The following is a 15522-nucleotide window of genomic DNA, read 5'->3' on the forward strand; positions in this document are numbered from 1 at the left end:
GATTCCACTTGTTTGACTTAGTATGAATAGAATGCTTAATTTCTAATTAAAAACATAGATATGCAACAACAACAAAGGTTTATTGTATAGCACAGGGAACTATATAGTCAGTCAGTCAGTTCAGTCGCTCAGTCGTGTCCGACTCTTTGCGACCCCGTGAATCTCAGCACGCCAGGCCTCCCTGTCCATCACCGTCTCCCAGAGTTCACTCAAACTCACGTCCATCGAGCCAGTGATGCCATCCAGCCATCTCATCCTCGGTCGTCCCCTTCTCCTGCCCCCAACCCTCCCAGCATCAGAGTCTTTTCCAATGAGTCAGCTCTTCTCATGAGGTGGCCAAAGTACTGGAGTTTCAGCTTTAGCATCATTCCTTCCAAAGAAACCCCAGGGCTGATCTCCTTCAGAATGGACTGGTTGGATCTCCTTGCAGTCCAAGAGACTCTCAAGAGTCTTCTCCAACACCACAGTTCAAAAGCATCAATTTTTCGGTGCTCAGCCTTCTTCACAGTCCAACTCTCACGTCCACACATGACTACTGGAAAAACCATAGCCTTGACTAGACAGACCTTAGTCGGCAAAGTAATGTCCCTGCTTTTGAATATGCTATCTAGGTTGGTCATAACAGTCAGTGTCTAGTAATAACCTATGTTGGAAAATAATTTCAAAAATTATATATGTGTATATGTATAACTGATCCCCTTGTGCACCTAAAACACTGTTAAGTCAACTATTCTTCAGTAAAATATACATATTAAGAAAAAATTTAAAGCTCTCTTCAATCCAATGCATGTATCTTCTTATGAATATATTACAGAAAACAAATCAATGGAAGAGCTAAGAAAGTAAAGGGCAGACAACTGCAAAATAGAAGGTTAAAGTTGGTACAATGAAGGTAGTATTTGAGTGGGAAGAGTGGGAAAGAAAAAGAATGCCCAAAGTATGGAGATGGGAAAGCACAGGACTTGTTGCAGGAGAAGCCTGGTCTGGGTTGGCTAGAGCATGAGCTGCATGTGAGAAAGTAAAGAAAGTAGTGGAGACTCGACCTGAAACATAGGTTACGATCATGTTGTAGAAGGCGTTGAGTGTCATGGTAGAGGAGAAGAACATTCTGTAGGAAAATTTGAGCAGGAAATGAAAAATGTGGCTCTATAAAAGAACCAATAATCATCATGATAAATGTTTACATTTTTAAGTTATGACTTTGTGCTCATCCCTTAACATTTGTTATCTCATTAATGCCTCATAGTAACTCTGTGAACTATGGACGTGGAACTGAGGCTCAGTGATCTTAAATAGGTTGACAAATATCAAGCATATGGCTGGAGCTGAGGCTCAGACTGGGGTCTATCATTTCCTAAAACCTTTTCCTATTTTCCACTGTGATAGATTGCCTTTTCTTTTATCAGATCACCTGATAAGTTCCTAATTCTGTCAAGAATATGGCTAGAGGAAAAGGACATTTTCAAGTTCTGAAAGGACTACTTTTCAATGTGTAATCATGCTAAGGAGTATAATCACTGCCAAGCCTGACTTGTGCTGCTTTCTAATTTGGGACCAGAGCTAGATGGGAAATTGAAGATTTGGATGATGTTTTATTTACATGCCTCATGACATCAGTACATGCTCATAGCAGATGTTTTTATTTTCCTTTTCGGTGTTTAACCTTACTGGCCCTATGTAAATCTTGGGTCAGGTAAAGCTCAGTTTCTAGGGACATTTTAAGATACATAATGAAGTGATACTTCTAGCTAAAGTATATTTCTTCTCAGCAGGTTGTCTACTTTTAAGACAATGACTACTGATGAAGCTGCCAAGAACAATGGAGAAAGCCCTGCAGCAGCTGTTGCTGAACAGGGAGAGGATATTACCTCCAAAAAAGATAGAGGAGTATTAAAGGTGAGGCCATGACATGTAAGGAAATTTGCTATTTGGGAAGACTGTTAATAAAAATCTTTTTTTGTTTTTGGCTGGAGGTGGAGATGGATTGGGGCTTCCCAAGTGGTGCAGTTGTAAAGAATCTGCCTGACTATGCAGGAGACGCAAGAGACGCGGGTTCCATCTCTGGGTTGGGAAGATCCCCTGGAGGGGAAAATGGCAACCCACTCCATTATTCTTGCCTGGAGAATCCCATGGACAGAGGAGCCTGGTGGACTACAGTCCATGGGATCGCAGAGAGTCAAACATGACTGAGCAACTGAGCATTGAGATGGATTATGTTTATTGAGGCTTACTAAGTACCAAATGCTACCACCTGATGCGAAGAACTCATTCTCATTTGGTCTTTATAACTGCAGGTTTATTTTTAATCCCAGATTATAGATAGTAAGGCTGAGGGCCAGCTTTGTAAATTAACTTGCCCCAAATCATATATCTCAGTAAATGCAGGTCTGAGGATTTATGTTATGTCTGACTCCAAAAAGACTGTCTCTCTCTATTCTCACCAGAGTATAAATGGGTGATTATTTTAATATTTAAGTATATTAAAGCTAGCTAATGACAATTTAAAAGACTTTCTTAAAAGAAAAAAAAAGTTAACTTGCAAAGTTCAAAAGGATTTGTTTTTTTACATAGAATTTCTGTGTGTAATGAAAACATTTTTTTGAGGTTTAATCAGAGAATGTATCTCACTTTTGAATTAGTATTCCTCCTTAAAAACACTTTTCACTCTGTAATTATGTTTACATGTGGTTTTTTTTTTAAACCTCACAGTGGTCTTTTGAGACAGAGCACATTTGATTCTCCCATTTATATATGGAAGATATATGTGCTATTATTCCATATAATAGAGAGGTTAAATGGCTTTAATCATAGTAAGTTCTTTTTTCTCCTACACTGTTGTGATGTATTCAGGTTTTGTAAGGTTAATTTTTTTGCTGAAAAGGTTATGTTAAGCTTTTAAAGTTATTATCAATAAGCTGAGTTTTAATATCTCCTTATGTTATCAGTAGCAAATGAGATTTTTCTTTTAGTTTGTTTTGGCTAATCTTGCTTACATGAAAGCTTTCTTCACATATTCACAAACATCAATCTCTTCTGAATATACATGTTTTACTATTAGCTTGCTATATGCCCAGCCAAAGTTTGAAGACTTGTAAAATAAAGACTTCAGCATTATAGATGTGTATCATGCTATCTTCATTCAGAGGGCTTTCAACCTTGTAGCTCTGTGAATTACTCATACCAAACTCCAGAATGCCTCTCAAGACAGTGGAAATTCTGCAGGTTGTTATCTTCTGCTCTTTTATCTTTTCAGAACACTGGTACACAGAACAACTTGCCTCAGGCCCTGCTTTGTTCTAGGGAGTAAATCAAATAAGATTTTTAGCCCTGTAAGAAACATCATGAGAAACGCTGGACTGGGAGAAACACAAGCTGGAATCAAGATTGCCAGGAGAAATATCAATGACCTCAGATATGCAGATGACACCACCCTTATGGCAGAAAGTAAAGAGGAGCTAAAAAGCCTCTTGATGAAAGTGAAAGAGGAGAGTGAAAAAGTTGGCTTAAAGCTCAACATTCAGAAAACGAAGATTATGGCATCCGGTCCCATCACTTCATGGGAAATAGATGGGGAAACAGTGGAAACAGTGTCAGACTATTTTTTTGGGCTCCCAAATCACTGCAGATGGTGACTGCAGTCATGAAATTAAAAGACACTTACTCCTTGGAAGAAAAGTTATGACCAACCTAGATAGTATATTCAAAAGCAGAGACATTACTTTGCCGACTAAGGTCCGTCTAGTCAAGGCTATGGTTTTTCCAGTAGTCACGTGTGGATGTGAGAGTTGGATTGTTAAGAAAGCTGAGCGCCGAAGAATTGATGCTTTTGAACTGTGGTGTTGGAGAAGACTCTTGGGAGTCCCTTGGACTGCAAGGAGATCCAACCAGTCCATTCTGAAGGAGATCAACCCTGGGATTTCTTTGGAAGGAATGATGCTAAAGCTGAAACTCCAGTACTTTGGCCACCTCATGTGAAGAGTTGACTCAGAGGAAAAGACTCTGATGCTGGGTGGGATTGGGGGCAGGAGGAGAAGGGGACGACCGAGGATGAGATGGCTGGATGGCATCACTAACTTGATGGACGTGAGTCTGGGTGAACTCCAGGAGTTGGTGATGGACAGGGAGGCCTGGCGTGCTGCAATTCATGGGGTCGCAGAGTTGGACACGACTGAGCGACTGAACTGAACTGAACTGAAGAAACATTTTGAGATTGTAAACCCTTTAAATCTTATCATTTATCACTGTCTAAAGCCTCAGGTTTCACCATAGGGCTTTTGGTTAAGATTAAATAGGTCTCTGGACTTTCATAATAGACCAGTGGTTAAGACACCAGACTCCTGCAGGAGCACAGGTTCAACCTCTGGTCAGGGAACTAAGATCTTGCATGCTGTGCAGCATGGCCAAAAAATCAGTTCATTACAGTCGCTCAGTCATGTCTGACTCTTTGTGACCCCGCGGACTGCAGCATGCCAGGCTTCCCTGTCCATCACTAGCACCTGGAGCTTACTCAAATTCATGTCCATCTAGTCAGTGATTCCATGCAGCTGTCTCATCCTCTGTCGTCACCTTCTCTGCCCGCCTTCGATCTTTCTCAGCATTAGGCTTTCTTTTCAGCGAGTCAGTTCTTCGCATCAGGTGGCCAAAGAGTTGGAGTTTCAGCTTCAGCCTCAGTCCTTCCAATGAATATTCAGGACTGATTTCCTTTAGGATTGACTGGTTGGATCTCCTTGCAGTCCAAGGGACTCTCAAGAGTCTTCTCCAACACCAGAGTTCAAAAGCATCAGTTCTTCAGTGCTCAGCTTTCTTTATAGTCCAAATCTCACATCCATACACGACTACTGGAAAAAATCATAGCTTTGCCCATACGGACCTTTGTCAGCAAAGTAATTTCTCTGCTTTTTTAATATGCTGTCTAGGTTGGTCATAACTTTTCTTCTAAGGAGCAAGTGTCTCTTAATTTCATGGCTGCAGACACCACGTGCAGTGATTTTGGAGCCCCCCGAAAAATGTCTGTCACTGTTTCCCCATCTATTTGTCATGAAGTGATGGGATCGGAAACCATGATCTTAAGTTTTCTGAATGTTGAGTTTTAAGCCAACTTTTTCACTCTCCTGTTTTACTTTCATCAAGAGACTCTTTAGTTCTTCGCTTTCTGCCATAAGGGTGGTGTCATCTGCATATCTGAGGTTATTGATATTTCTCCTGGCAGTCTTGATTCCAGCTTGTGCTTCATCCGGCCCAGCATTTTGCATGATGTACTCTGCATATGTTAAATAAGCAGGGTGACAATGTACAACCTTGATATATTCCTTTCCCAATTTGGAACCAGTCTGTTGTTCCAGGTCTAGTTCTAACTGTTGCTTATTGACCTGCATACAGATTTCTCAAGAGGCAGGTCAGGTGGTCTGATATTCCTATCTCTTGAAGAATTTTCCACAGTTTATTGTGATCCACACAGTCAAAAGCTTTTGGTGTAGTCAGTAAAGCAGAAATAGGTGTTTTTCTGGAACTCTCTTGCTTTTTCGATGATCCAGCTTATGTTGGCAATTTGATCTCTGGTTCCTCTGCCTTTTCTAAATCCAGCTTGAACATCTGGAAGTTCACAGTTCATGTATTGCTGAAGCCTGGCTTGGAGAGTTTTGAGCATTACTTTGCTAGCCTGTGAGATGAGTGCAATTGTGCGGTAGTTTGAGCATTCTTTGGCATTGCCTTTCTTTGGGATTGGAATGAAAACTGACCTTTTCCAGTCCTGTGGCCACTGCTGAGTTTTCCAAATTTGCTGGCATATTGAGTGCAGCACTTTCACAGCATCATCTTGATTTGAAATAGCTCCACTGGAGTTCCATCACCTCCACTAGCTTTGTTTGTAGTGATGCTTCCTAAGGCCCACTTGACTTCACATTCCAGGATGTCTGGCTCTAGATGAATGATCACACCATTGTGGTTATCTAGGTCATAAAGATCTTTTTTGTACAGTTCTTCTGTGTATTCTTGCCACCTCTTCTTAATATCTTCTGCTTCTGTTAGGTCCATACCATTTCTGTCCTTTATCGAGCCCATCTTTGCATGAAATGTTCCCTTGGTATCTCTAATTTTTTTGAAGAGATCGCTAGTCTTTGTCGTTCTATTGTTTTCCTCTGTTTCTTTGCATTGATCACTGAGGAAGGCTTTCTTATCTCTCCTTGCTCTTCTTTGGTACACTGTATTCAAATTGGTATATCTTTCCTCTTCTCCTTTACCTTTAGCTTCTTCAGACATCCATTTTGCCTTTTTGCATTTCTTTTTTTTGGGGTTGGTCTTGATCACAACCTGTTATCAAGGTCATGAAACTCCCTCCATAGTTCTTCAGGCACTCTGTCAGATCTAATCCCTTGAATCTATTTGTCACTTCCACTGTATAATCGTAACGGATTCTACAAACTAAGATGGTGGAGTAGAAGGACGTGCACTCATCTTCTTCTGCTAGAACTCCAAAATTACAACTTGCTGCTGAACAACTGTCAACAGGAGAATATTGAATCCCACCAAAAAAAGATACCCCACATCCAAGGGCAAAGGAGAAGCCCCAACAAGACAGTAGGAGGGGTGAAATTGTGTTTAAACTTAAACCCCATACCTGCCAGAGATGCTCGGAGGGCTCAAACAAGCCTTGTATGCAGCAAGACCTGGAGACCCCACAGAGACTGAGCCCGTCCTGTGTGTGAGTGTCTCCTGTGGAGGTATGGGTCGGCAGTGGACTGCTGCTGGGCAGGGGCTCTGAGTGCAGCAGACCTGGGAATGGCATAAGCCTTCTTGGTGGAGGTCGCCATTAATCCCACCATAGAGCCGCCAGAACTTACACAGGACTGGGGAAACAGACTCTTGCGGGGCACAAACAAGACCTTGTGCACACCAGGACCCAGGAGAAAGGAGCAGTGACCCCACAAGAGACCAGTCGAGTGGCCTCTGAGTGTCCAGGAGTCTCCGATGGAGGTGTGGGTCGGCGGTGGCCTGCTGCAGCGTTTAGGGCACTGTGTGCAGCAGTGCCTGGGACCTTTTGAAGGAGGTCACCATTATCTTCATTACCTCCTCCATAGTTTGGCCTCAAATCAAACAACAGGGAAGGAATACAGCCCTCACAACAGAAAATTGGATTGAAGATTTACTGAGCATGGCCCCGACCATCAGAAGAAGACCCAGTTTCCCCCTCAGCCTGTCTCTCCCATCAGGAAGCTTCCATAAGCCTCTTTTCCTTCTCCATCAGAAGGCTGACAGACTGAAAACCACATTCACAGAAAACTAACCAATCTGATCGCATGGACCACAGCCTTGTTTAGCTCTGATGCCATGAGCCGTGCCATGGAGGGCCACCCAGGATGGATGGGTCTTGGTGGAGAGTTCTGACTAAAGGTGGTCCACTGGAGAAGGGAATGGCAAACCACTTCAGTATTCTTGCCTTTGAGAACTAGTAGGAAAAGGCAAAAAGAAAGGGCACTGAAAGATGAACTCCCCAGGTCAGTAGGTGCCCAATATGCTACTGGAGATCAGTGGAGAAGTAACTCCAGAAAGATGAAGAGACAGAGCCAAAGCAAAAACAGTACCCAGTTGTGGATATGACTGGTGATGGAAGTAAAGTCCAGTGCTGTAAAGAGCAATATTGCTTAGGAACCTGGAATGTTAGGTCCCTGAATCAAGGCAAATTGGAAGTAGTCAAACAGGAGATGGCAAGAGTGAACATTGACATTTTAGCAATCGGCAAACTAAAATGGACTAGAATGGGTGAGTTTAACTCAGATGACCATTATATCTACTACTGTGGGCAAGCATCCCTTAGAAGAAATGGAATAGCCCTCATAGTCAACAAGAGTCCAAAATGCAGTACTTGGATGCAGTCTCAAAAACGACAGCATGATCTTTGTCCATTTCGAAGGCAAACCATTCAGTATCACAGTAATCCAAGTCTGTGCCCTGACCAGTAATGCTGAAGAAGCTGAAGTTGAACGGTTCTATGAAGACCTACAAGACTTTCTAGAACTAACACCCAAAAAAGATGTTCTTTTCATTATAGGGGACTGGACTGCAAAAGTAGGAAGTCAAGAGCTACCTGGAGTAACAGGCAAATTTGGCCTTGGGAAAAAAAAGACAGGTCAAAGGCTAATAGAGTTTTGCCAGGAGAATGCACTGGTCATAGCAAACCCTCTTCCAACAACACAAGAGAAAACTACACATGGACATCACTAGATGGTCAGTACCGAAATCAGATTGATTATATTCTTTGCAACCAAAGATGGAGAAACTGTGTACAGTCAGCAAAAACAAGATTGGGAGCTGACTGTGGCTCAGATCATGAACTTCTTATTGCCAAATTCAGACTTAAATTGAAGAAAGTAGGCAAAACCACGAGACCATTCAGGTATGACCTAAATCAAATCCCTTACGATTATACAGTGGCCAAAAAATAGAGAAGAAACAAAAAAGATTAAATAGGATTGTTAACTGCCATGACCTAGGGCAATTTAATAACATATTTGTGATGAAGTTTCCTCATTTGTAAAATTTGAATAATAATACTGCCTATATCATAGAATTAAGATTATATAAAGCATTTAATACAGTGCCATGTTTGTAATTGTCTCTTATTAACTATATATATATATATATTTTTTTTAAGACCAAGGCAGATCTGGGAAGTCAGTCAGAGACTAGCCCAGTAATATAAAATTTCTTTATTTTTAAACTGAATTGAGCTTACATTTTTAAACTGAATTGAGACTAGGTTGTTTTCTTAAGACAACTCCAGGTTTAGGCACTAAACTCAGCTTGTTGGGGAAACCTGAAGTGATACCACAGTATTACTGTGGATGTGAACAGCGCTGACTCCCTGGGTGCCCTTCATTCCATCAGCCCAGTTACTTGGTTGTAGTCCTAGAAATGCAGATGCCCTCCAGGGGCAGCCGAGGCTCCCCAGTACTGCATGCAGTTCATGAACATGAGCACTTTCAGAATATTGTAAGATTTCTCTTAGATTAACGTTTTCGGAAACATTTTTTTCCCCTTGAGCCCTAGAAGGGCAGTAATGATTCTACTGTTTTTTTTTAAAAATTATCTTTTTAGTTTTAAAATTATAACTTTTTTTCCCAGCTGTATTGAGGTAAAATTAAAATATAACATTATGTAAGTTTAAGGTGTATAATGTGATGATTTGATACATTTAAATGTTTTGAAATGACTCCCACAAAAGGGTTAGTTAGCCCCTTCATCACCTCAGATAATTATCATTTCTTTTTTGTGGTAAGAACATTTAAGATCTATTCTCTTAGCAGTGCCCAAGTATGTAATACACTGTTGTTAATTACAGTCACCATTCTGTACATTAGATCCTGAGAATTTAGTTCATGTTATGACTTGAAAGTTTGTACCCTTTGACCACCATCTCCTCATTTCCCACCATGCCCTTTCCTCTGGCAACCATCATTCTGCTCTTTGTTTCTGTGAATTCAGCTTTTTTAGATTTCACATACATGTGATATCACACAATTTATGTGTTTCTCTGACTTAACTTCACTTAGCATAATGTCCTCAAAGTACATCCATGTTGTCACAAATGGTATGGTCTCCTTCTTTCTTGTGAGTGAATAATATTCTGTTATACATATATATGGGTTTCCCTGGTGGCTCAGAAGGGAAAGAATCTGCCTGCAATGCAGGAGATCCAGGTTTGATCCCTGTGTTGGGAAGATCCCCTGGAGCAGCTAACCAGCTAACCTGCTTCAGAATTTTTGCCTGGGAAACCCATGGACAGAGGAGCCTGGAGGGCTGCAGTCTATAGGGTCAGACACAACTGAGCAACTAACACAACACAGTACATATATATACCACATCTTTATTCATTATTTCTTTGAGATAATAATTTCATTTCCTTTGGATTTATACCCAAGAGTGGAATTGCTGGATCATATGGTAGTTCTAGTTTTAATTTTTGGAGGAAGGTTCATACCATTCTCCATAGTGGCTGTCACAGTTTACATCCCTATCAGTAGTGCACAAGGGTTTCCTTTTCTCCAAATCCTTATTAACGGATGTTATTTGTTGGGTTTTTTTTGGTAATAACCATGAGATCCATATATATTTTAGATATCAAATACATGGTTTGTGGATATTTTCTCCCACCCCATGGGTTGCCTTTTCATTTTGGTGATTGTTTCTTCTGCTGTGCAAAACGTTTTTAGTTTGATGTTCTACCTATTTATTTTTGTTGCTTGTGCTTTTGATGTCATATCCAAAAAAATGGCTGCCAGGATTAATGTCAAGGAGGTTTTCCCCTTGTTTTCCTTTATATGTTTTATGTAGCTTCATATCTTATGTTTTAAATCTGTTGTTGACTTTGAGTTAGGTTTTGTGAGTGGTTTAAGATAGGGGTCCAGTTTTATTCTTCATGGGTTTATCCAGTTTTCCTTGGCACTTTTTATTGGAGAGATTATTTGTTCCTCATTGAGTATTCTTGGCTCCCTTGTCAAATAGGAGTTAACTGTGTATGCTGAGGTTTATTTTTGGGTTCTTGATTCTGTTCCGTTGGTCCATGTGTCTGTTTTTATTACTGCAGCTTTGTAATGTAGTTTGAAATCAGGAAATATGATACCTCCAGCTTTTTTCTTGGGATTGCTTTGGCTGTTTTGGGTCTTTCATGGGTCTTGTCTTCTATTTCTGTGAAAAATGCCATGGGAAATTTTGGTATGGCTTGCACTGAATCTGTAGGTGTCTTTCAGTGGTGTGGACATTTTAATATTCTCATTCGTGAGCATAGGCTGCTTTTTCCATTTCTGTGTCTTCTTCAGCTCCTTTCATTAGGATCATGCAGTTTTCAGTGAACAAATCTTCTGCCTCCTTGACTAAATTTGTTCCTAACTATTTGATAGTTTTTGATGCCATTTGAATGAGAGTTTTATTGAGGTATAATTGATATTTAACAGTTTAGTTTCAGGTGTGCAACATAATGATTTGACACTGGTATATATTATGAAATGGTTACCACAGTAAGTCTAGTTAATATTTGTCACCATACATAGTTTAAAATTTTTTTGTGTGATGAGAGCTTTTTAGATCTATTCTCTTAGCAGCTTTCAAGTAGGCATTACAATATTATTAACTGTCACACCATGCTGTACGTTACATACATGGCTTATTATTTTGTATCTTTTGACTCCCTGTACCCATTTCTCCCACCCTCCCCTCAAACTGTGACCTCTGCACCAGTCTGTTTCTGTTCTGTGTATCTGTAAATTTGGTTGGTTTTTTTTTTTCTTTTTTTGGATTCCATAGGTAGGTGAGGTCATAGCGGTATTTATTTTTCTGTGTCTGACCTATCTCACTTAGCATAATGTCCTCAAGGTCCATCCATATTACAAACAGCAAGATTTAATTCTTTTTCATGACAGAATAATAATCCATTGTCTGTGTATACAAACATACATATATATATATATATATATGTTTAATATTTATTTGTTTATTTGGCTGTGCTGGGACTTAGTTGTGGAATGTGAGATCTTTTTCTCTGACCAGGGATTGAGCCCCATTTCCCTGCTTTGGGAGCATGTAGTCTTAGCCACTGGACCACCAGGGAAGTCACCATATATATGTATATATATATTTTTCTGTATGCGTTCATTTATCAGTGAACATAGGCTGTTTTCGTATCTTGGCTAATGTAATAGTGCTGCAGTGAACATGGGGTTGCATATATCTTTTTTCAGTTAGTATTTTCATTTCTTTTGGATAAATATCCACAAGTGGAATTGTTGGGTCACATGGTAGCTCTACTTTTAGTATTTTGAGGAACCTCCATACTGCTTTTCATGACAACACTACCAGTATATATTCCCACCAACAATGCACAAGCGTTCCTTTTTCTCCACATCCTTACCAATACTTGTTATTTCTGTCTTTTGGATAATTGCCATTCTGATTCATTTGCATTTTTGGGATTATTTTCTCTACAGTATTTCCTCTTCAGGTAATTTGTTGTGTGTAGAAACACAACTTATTTCTGTATGTTGAATTTGTAATCCTGCAACTTTACTGAATTGATTGATTAAGTTCAGCTTTCTATGAAGTTGCAATTTTCTTTTTTTTCATTTAGAATGTCTGGGCTTTTGAACTAAGAAAGTTGTGGAATCTTAGTTCACAGTGTTTATGTGATGATATGAGAATGGAGCAAGGAGGTTATATCTCAAGAAAGAATTCAGGAGCAAATAATTGAATTCTTTCAATAAAAATTCAGACGCTTCCCCACAAAAGATGTTTAGTTACCATCCTCTGTTATCTAGCAAAAATGATTAATTTGGCATAAGTGATTGACAGAATAAATTATACACCACATGCCTGGATTTGATTTTCTTTTCCCAGAACTTGACCAACTCTATTAGTGTCTTGCTCTGCCAAGAACAAAATAAATATACTGGATTTTATGATAGTTAAATATTTTTCAACTTGGAACGTTATGACATTTCCTTTACTAGAACACAAGTTATTCAGTATCATATCAAACTTTTTTTTTTTACACATTGCGTATTCTTCAGATAGTAGGAAGTATAACCTGTTATATCAGAAAATTGGGCTTTTTGAAATCAAACTAATGGAATCTAATCAGAAGCTAATGTTTTTAGAAAGGAGAGAAATAAAAATCTTACCTTTGAAACTTTGCTTCGGACTTACTTTTGAATGTTTTTGAAAGTCCACTAATCTTTTTGGTCTAATTCAGTTTGTACATGAACTAGCTCTGTGTTTTCAGAGATTTTAGTGTCAAAACATGGGACACTAAAGCAATAAAACAAGCTCTATTGGTTTATTATTTTGAGAGAATAGTGTGGTTAACAGTACAATTAAATATAGTATTAAATATTTAGTGGTATAGGACAGTTTTCTAACAGTGAAGGTTATTGCAAGAACTAGGAGGGAGGCCTTTAGAAAGGACAGATGGTTGTTTACAAATCTGCCTGAGTGATGTGGCATGGACTGAGTGACATTTTTATTCTCTGATTAAAAGAAAAATGTTTAACCTCCTTTTTTCTTGACGTTTGTCTTTCCTAGATTGTCAAAAGAGTGGGAAATAGTGAGGAAACACCAATGATTGGAGACAAAGTTTATGTCCATTACAGAGGGAAATTGTCAAATGGAAAGAAGTTTGATTCCAGTCATGATAGAAATGAACCATTTGTCTTTAGTCTTGGCAAAGGTAAGAGGGATTTTTTTTTTTGAGTTGTGTTTTGCTTAGATTTATTGCTATTTATATTATGTGGGAGCCAGTGGATCTTATCCTTGCCAAAAGTGAAGATATTTTGGAGCAGTAGTTATCAAAGTGTGGTCCGTGGATCCCTGTGGGGTCCCTGAGATTCTTTTGGGGGTCCATAGTGTCAAAATTGTTTTCATTATAATACTAAGATGTTATTTATTATTTTTTACTGTGTTGACATTTGCACTGATGGTACTAAGCTGCAGTGGTGAAAAACTGCTGGAGCCTTAGTGCAAATCTAGACGGTGACATCAGATTATACCAGTAGTAGTGTGTTCTTCCAGAGAAGGCAATGGCACCCCACTCCAGTACTCTTGCCGGAAAGTCCCATAGACGGAGGAGCCTGGTAGGCTACAGTCCATGGGGTCGCTAAGAGTCGAACACGACTGAGTGACTTCACTTTCAGTTTTCACTTTCATGCATTGGAGAAGGAAATGGCAACCCACTCCAGTATTCTTGCCTGGAGTATCCAAGGGACGGGGGAGCCTGGTGGGCTGCCGTCTATGGGGTCGCACAGAGTCAGACACTACTGAAGCGACTTAGCAGCAGCAGGAGCAGTGTGTTCTTCCTGTCCTCACTTACTGCTTAAATAAGAAAGACAAAGGAAAGCAAGTTTCACTTAAGAATGTCCTTGATGTGGTGTAAAAAAAATATTAATTTTGTTAAATCCTAATCGTTGAGTTTCACATTGTTTTGGTATTTTGAGACAGATGGGAAAGCACACCTAAAACACTATGCCAACCCTCCTACCGCTCCCCCCCCCCAACACACACACACACAGATTATCTAAAGGGGAAGCACTTGTGCACTTTGGTTGAGAACTGAACTGGCTGGATTGTTTCTGTGAAGCGTCATTTTTATTTGAAAGGACAAGCTGTGATTATTGAGATTTGACTATTCTGTATTTGGAAGATAATTTCTTGCAGATTAATGCAGTGAGCCTGTCACTTCCAGAACAAGTGACAGTATTTCTACCATTGAGTTTTCAGGTGAAAAGTGCAGTTTGGGAAAATTTGTATCTGCTACTCAGAGCTGGACAGCTTTCCAGAATGTAAATGATTTCTGATGAGATCAATGAGTATAAATGAATGTGTTTTAAGATATCATACAATGAAATGTGTTAACATTTGGAAGATTGTGTGACTCAGTGAACAGTATTTTCCCAGGGACCAATGCAAGATGTTACAAAATCACTCATAAGTAAAAGGTCCATTGGATGTGTAAGCTAGACCAGTGGATTTTAATGTAACATCATATGAAAAATTCTTTGATAGGATCTCAGATTCCACATGGCAACTGACCTTTATGAAACTAATACCTGTCCAATTTTGATGTAGTATCAGATTATTATATTCATGATTATCTGAAAAGGCTATTAAAAAGCTCCTATCTTTTCTGTTATCTTTGTGGGTTTGGATTTTTTCCATATACTTCAACCAAAACTTGCAGTTGCAACAGATGAATCCAAAAGTAGGTATGAGAATCAGATTGAATTGTCAGACACATTTTACATTTGTAACAATTATAAAACGATATCACTCTTCTCACTTTTTTTTTTGTTTTGTTTTGGAGAAATATTATTTTCCATAAAAATAATTTATACTAACATATGCAGCTATTATTACTTTAATGAACTGGTAAAGATGTAATAAGGTCCTAAGGAAAAAAGTTGAGAACCACTGTTTGAAAATCTTAAATGTGATTTTTTACTAGTTTCTTTATAAATACTTTTAAATGTCTTCAGTTAGTTTACTATTCTTTTTTTTTTCAATCTTGGAAAAAGAATAGCCCATACATCAAATTGAACTTCGTGGACCATGTGACTTGTTGGAAGTTAGTAGCTGAATTACAAAGTCCTTTTAGCTTTATCAGTCACAGATAGAGCAGATTTTAGTTTGTTCCCAGGTCAAGTGTAGGAGAAAGGAGGCAATCCCCCCCACCCCATTCACCACCATGCCTCAGTGTTGAATAATTTCATTCTCTTTTCTGACTCTACACTTAGTTGAGTTGCTAGCTAAGTAAGGATCTGGGAAAGGAAACAGCAAGTAGCTAAGGAGTTAAACTCTTTCTGAGTTTCTGGTTTCCTTGTACCCATAGGCATTTGTATGTCATGGCGACTTCTGCTTCCCGTCCAACAGTCCTCTCTTCAAGCTCTAATGCTGGCTGGGTCACTGCCCCCTTCTCCTTTGGGTCTTTAGTGAGTTGAAGGCTCATGGGAGATTAATCTTGTGTTTAGTAGGATAGCAATCAAA

General features: G+C 39.3%; 1 protein-coding gene across 4 annotated transcripts in view; it reads left to right on the forward strand.

Annotated features, from left to right (window-relative positions):
- The window catches only part of FKBP5 (FK506 binding protein 5), a 120037-nt gene that overhangs the window by 47040 nt on the left and 57475 nt on the right, over window positions 1-15522 (forward strand). For 3 of the 4 annotated variants that reach the window (XM_018038959.1, XM_018038956.1, XM_018038958.1), the window contains 2 exons: window positions 1773-1896; window positions 13069-13213. In XM_018038959.1, coding sequence (XP_017894448.1) covers window positions 1792-1896; window positions 13069-13213 — 250 coding nt within the window. In that variant the 5' untranslated portion in view covers window positions 1773-1791. Of the gene's footprint in view, window positions 1-1769; window positions 1897-13068; window positions 13214-15522 lie in introns of all 4 variants that reach the window. The other variant, XM_018038957.1, reaches the window with a different exon arrangement.

This window comes from Capra hircus, chromosome 23, assembly GCF_001704415.2.
Source record: "Capra hircus breed San Clemente chromosome 23, ASM170441v1, whole genome shotgun sequence".
NCBI lineage: Eukaryota > Metazoa > Chordata > Mammalia > Artiodactyla > Bovidae > Capra > Capra hircus.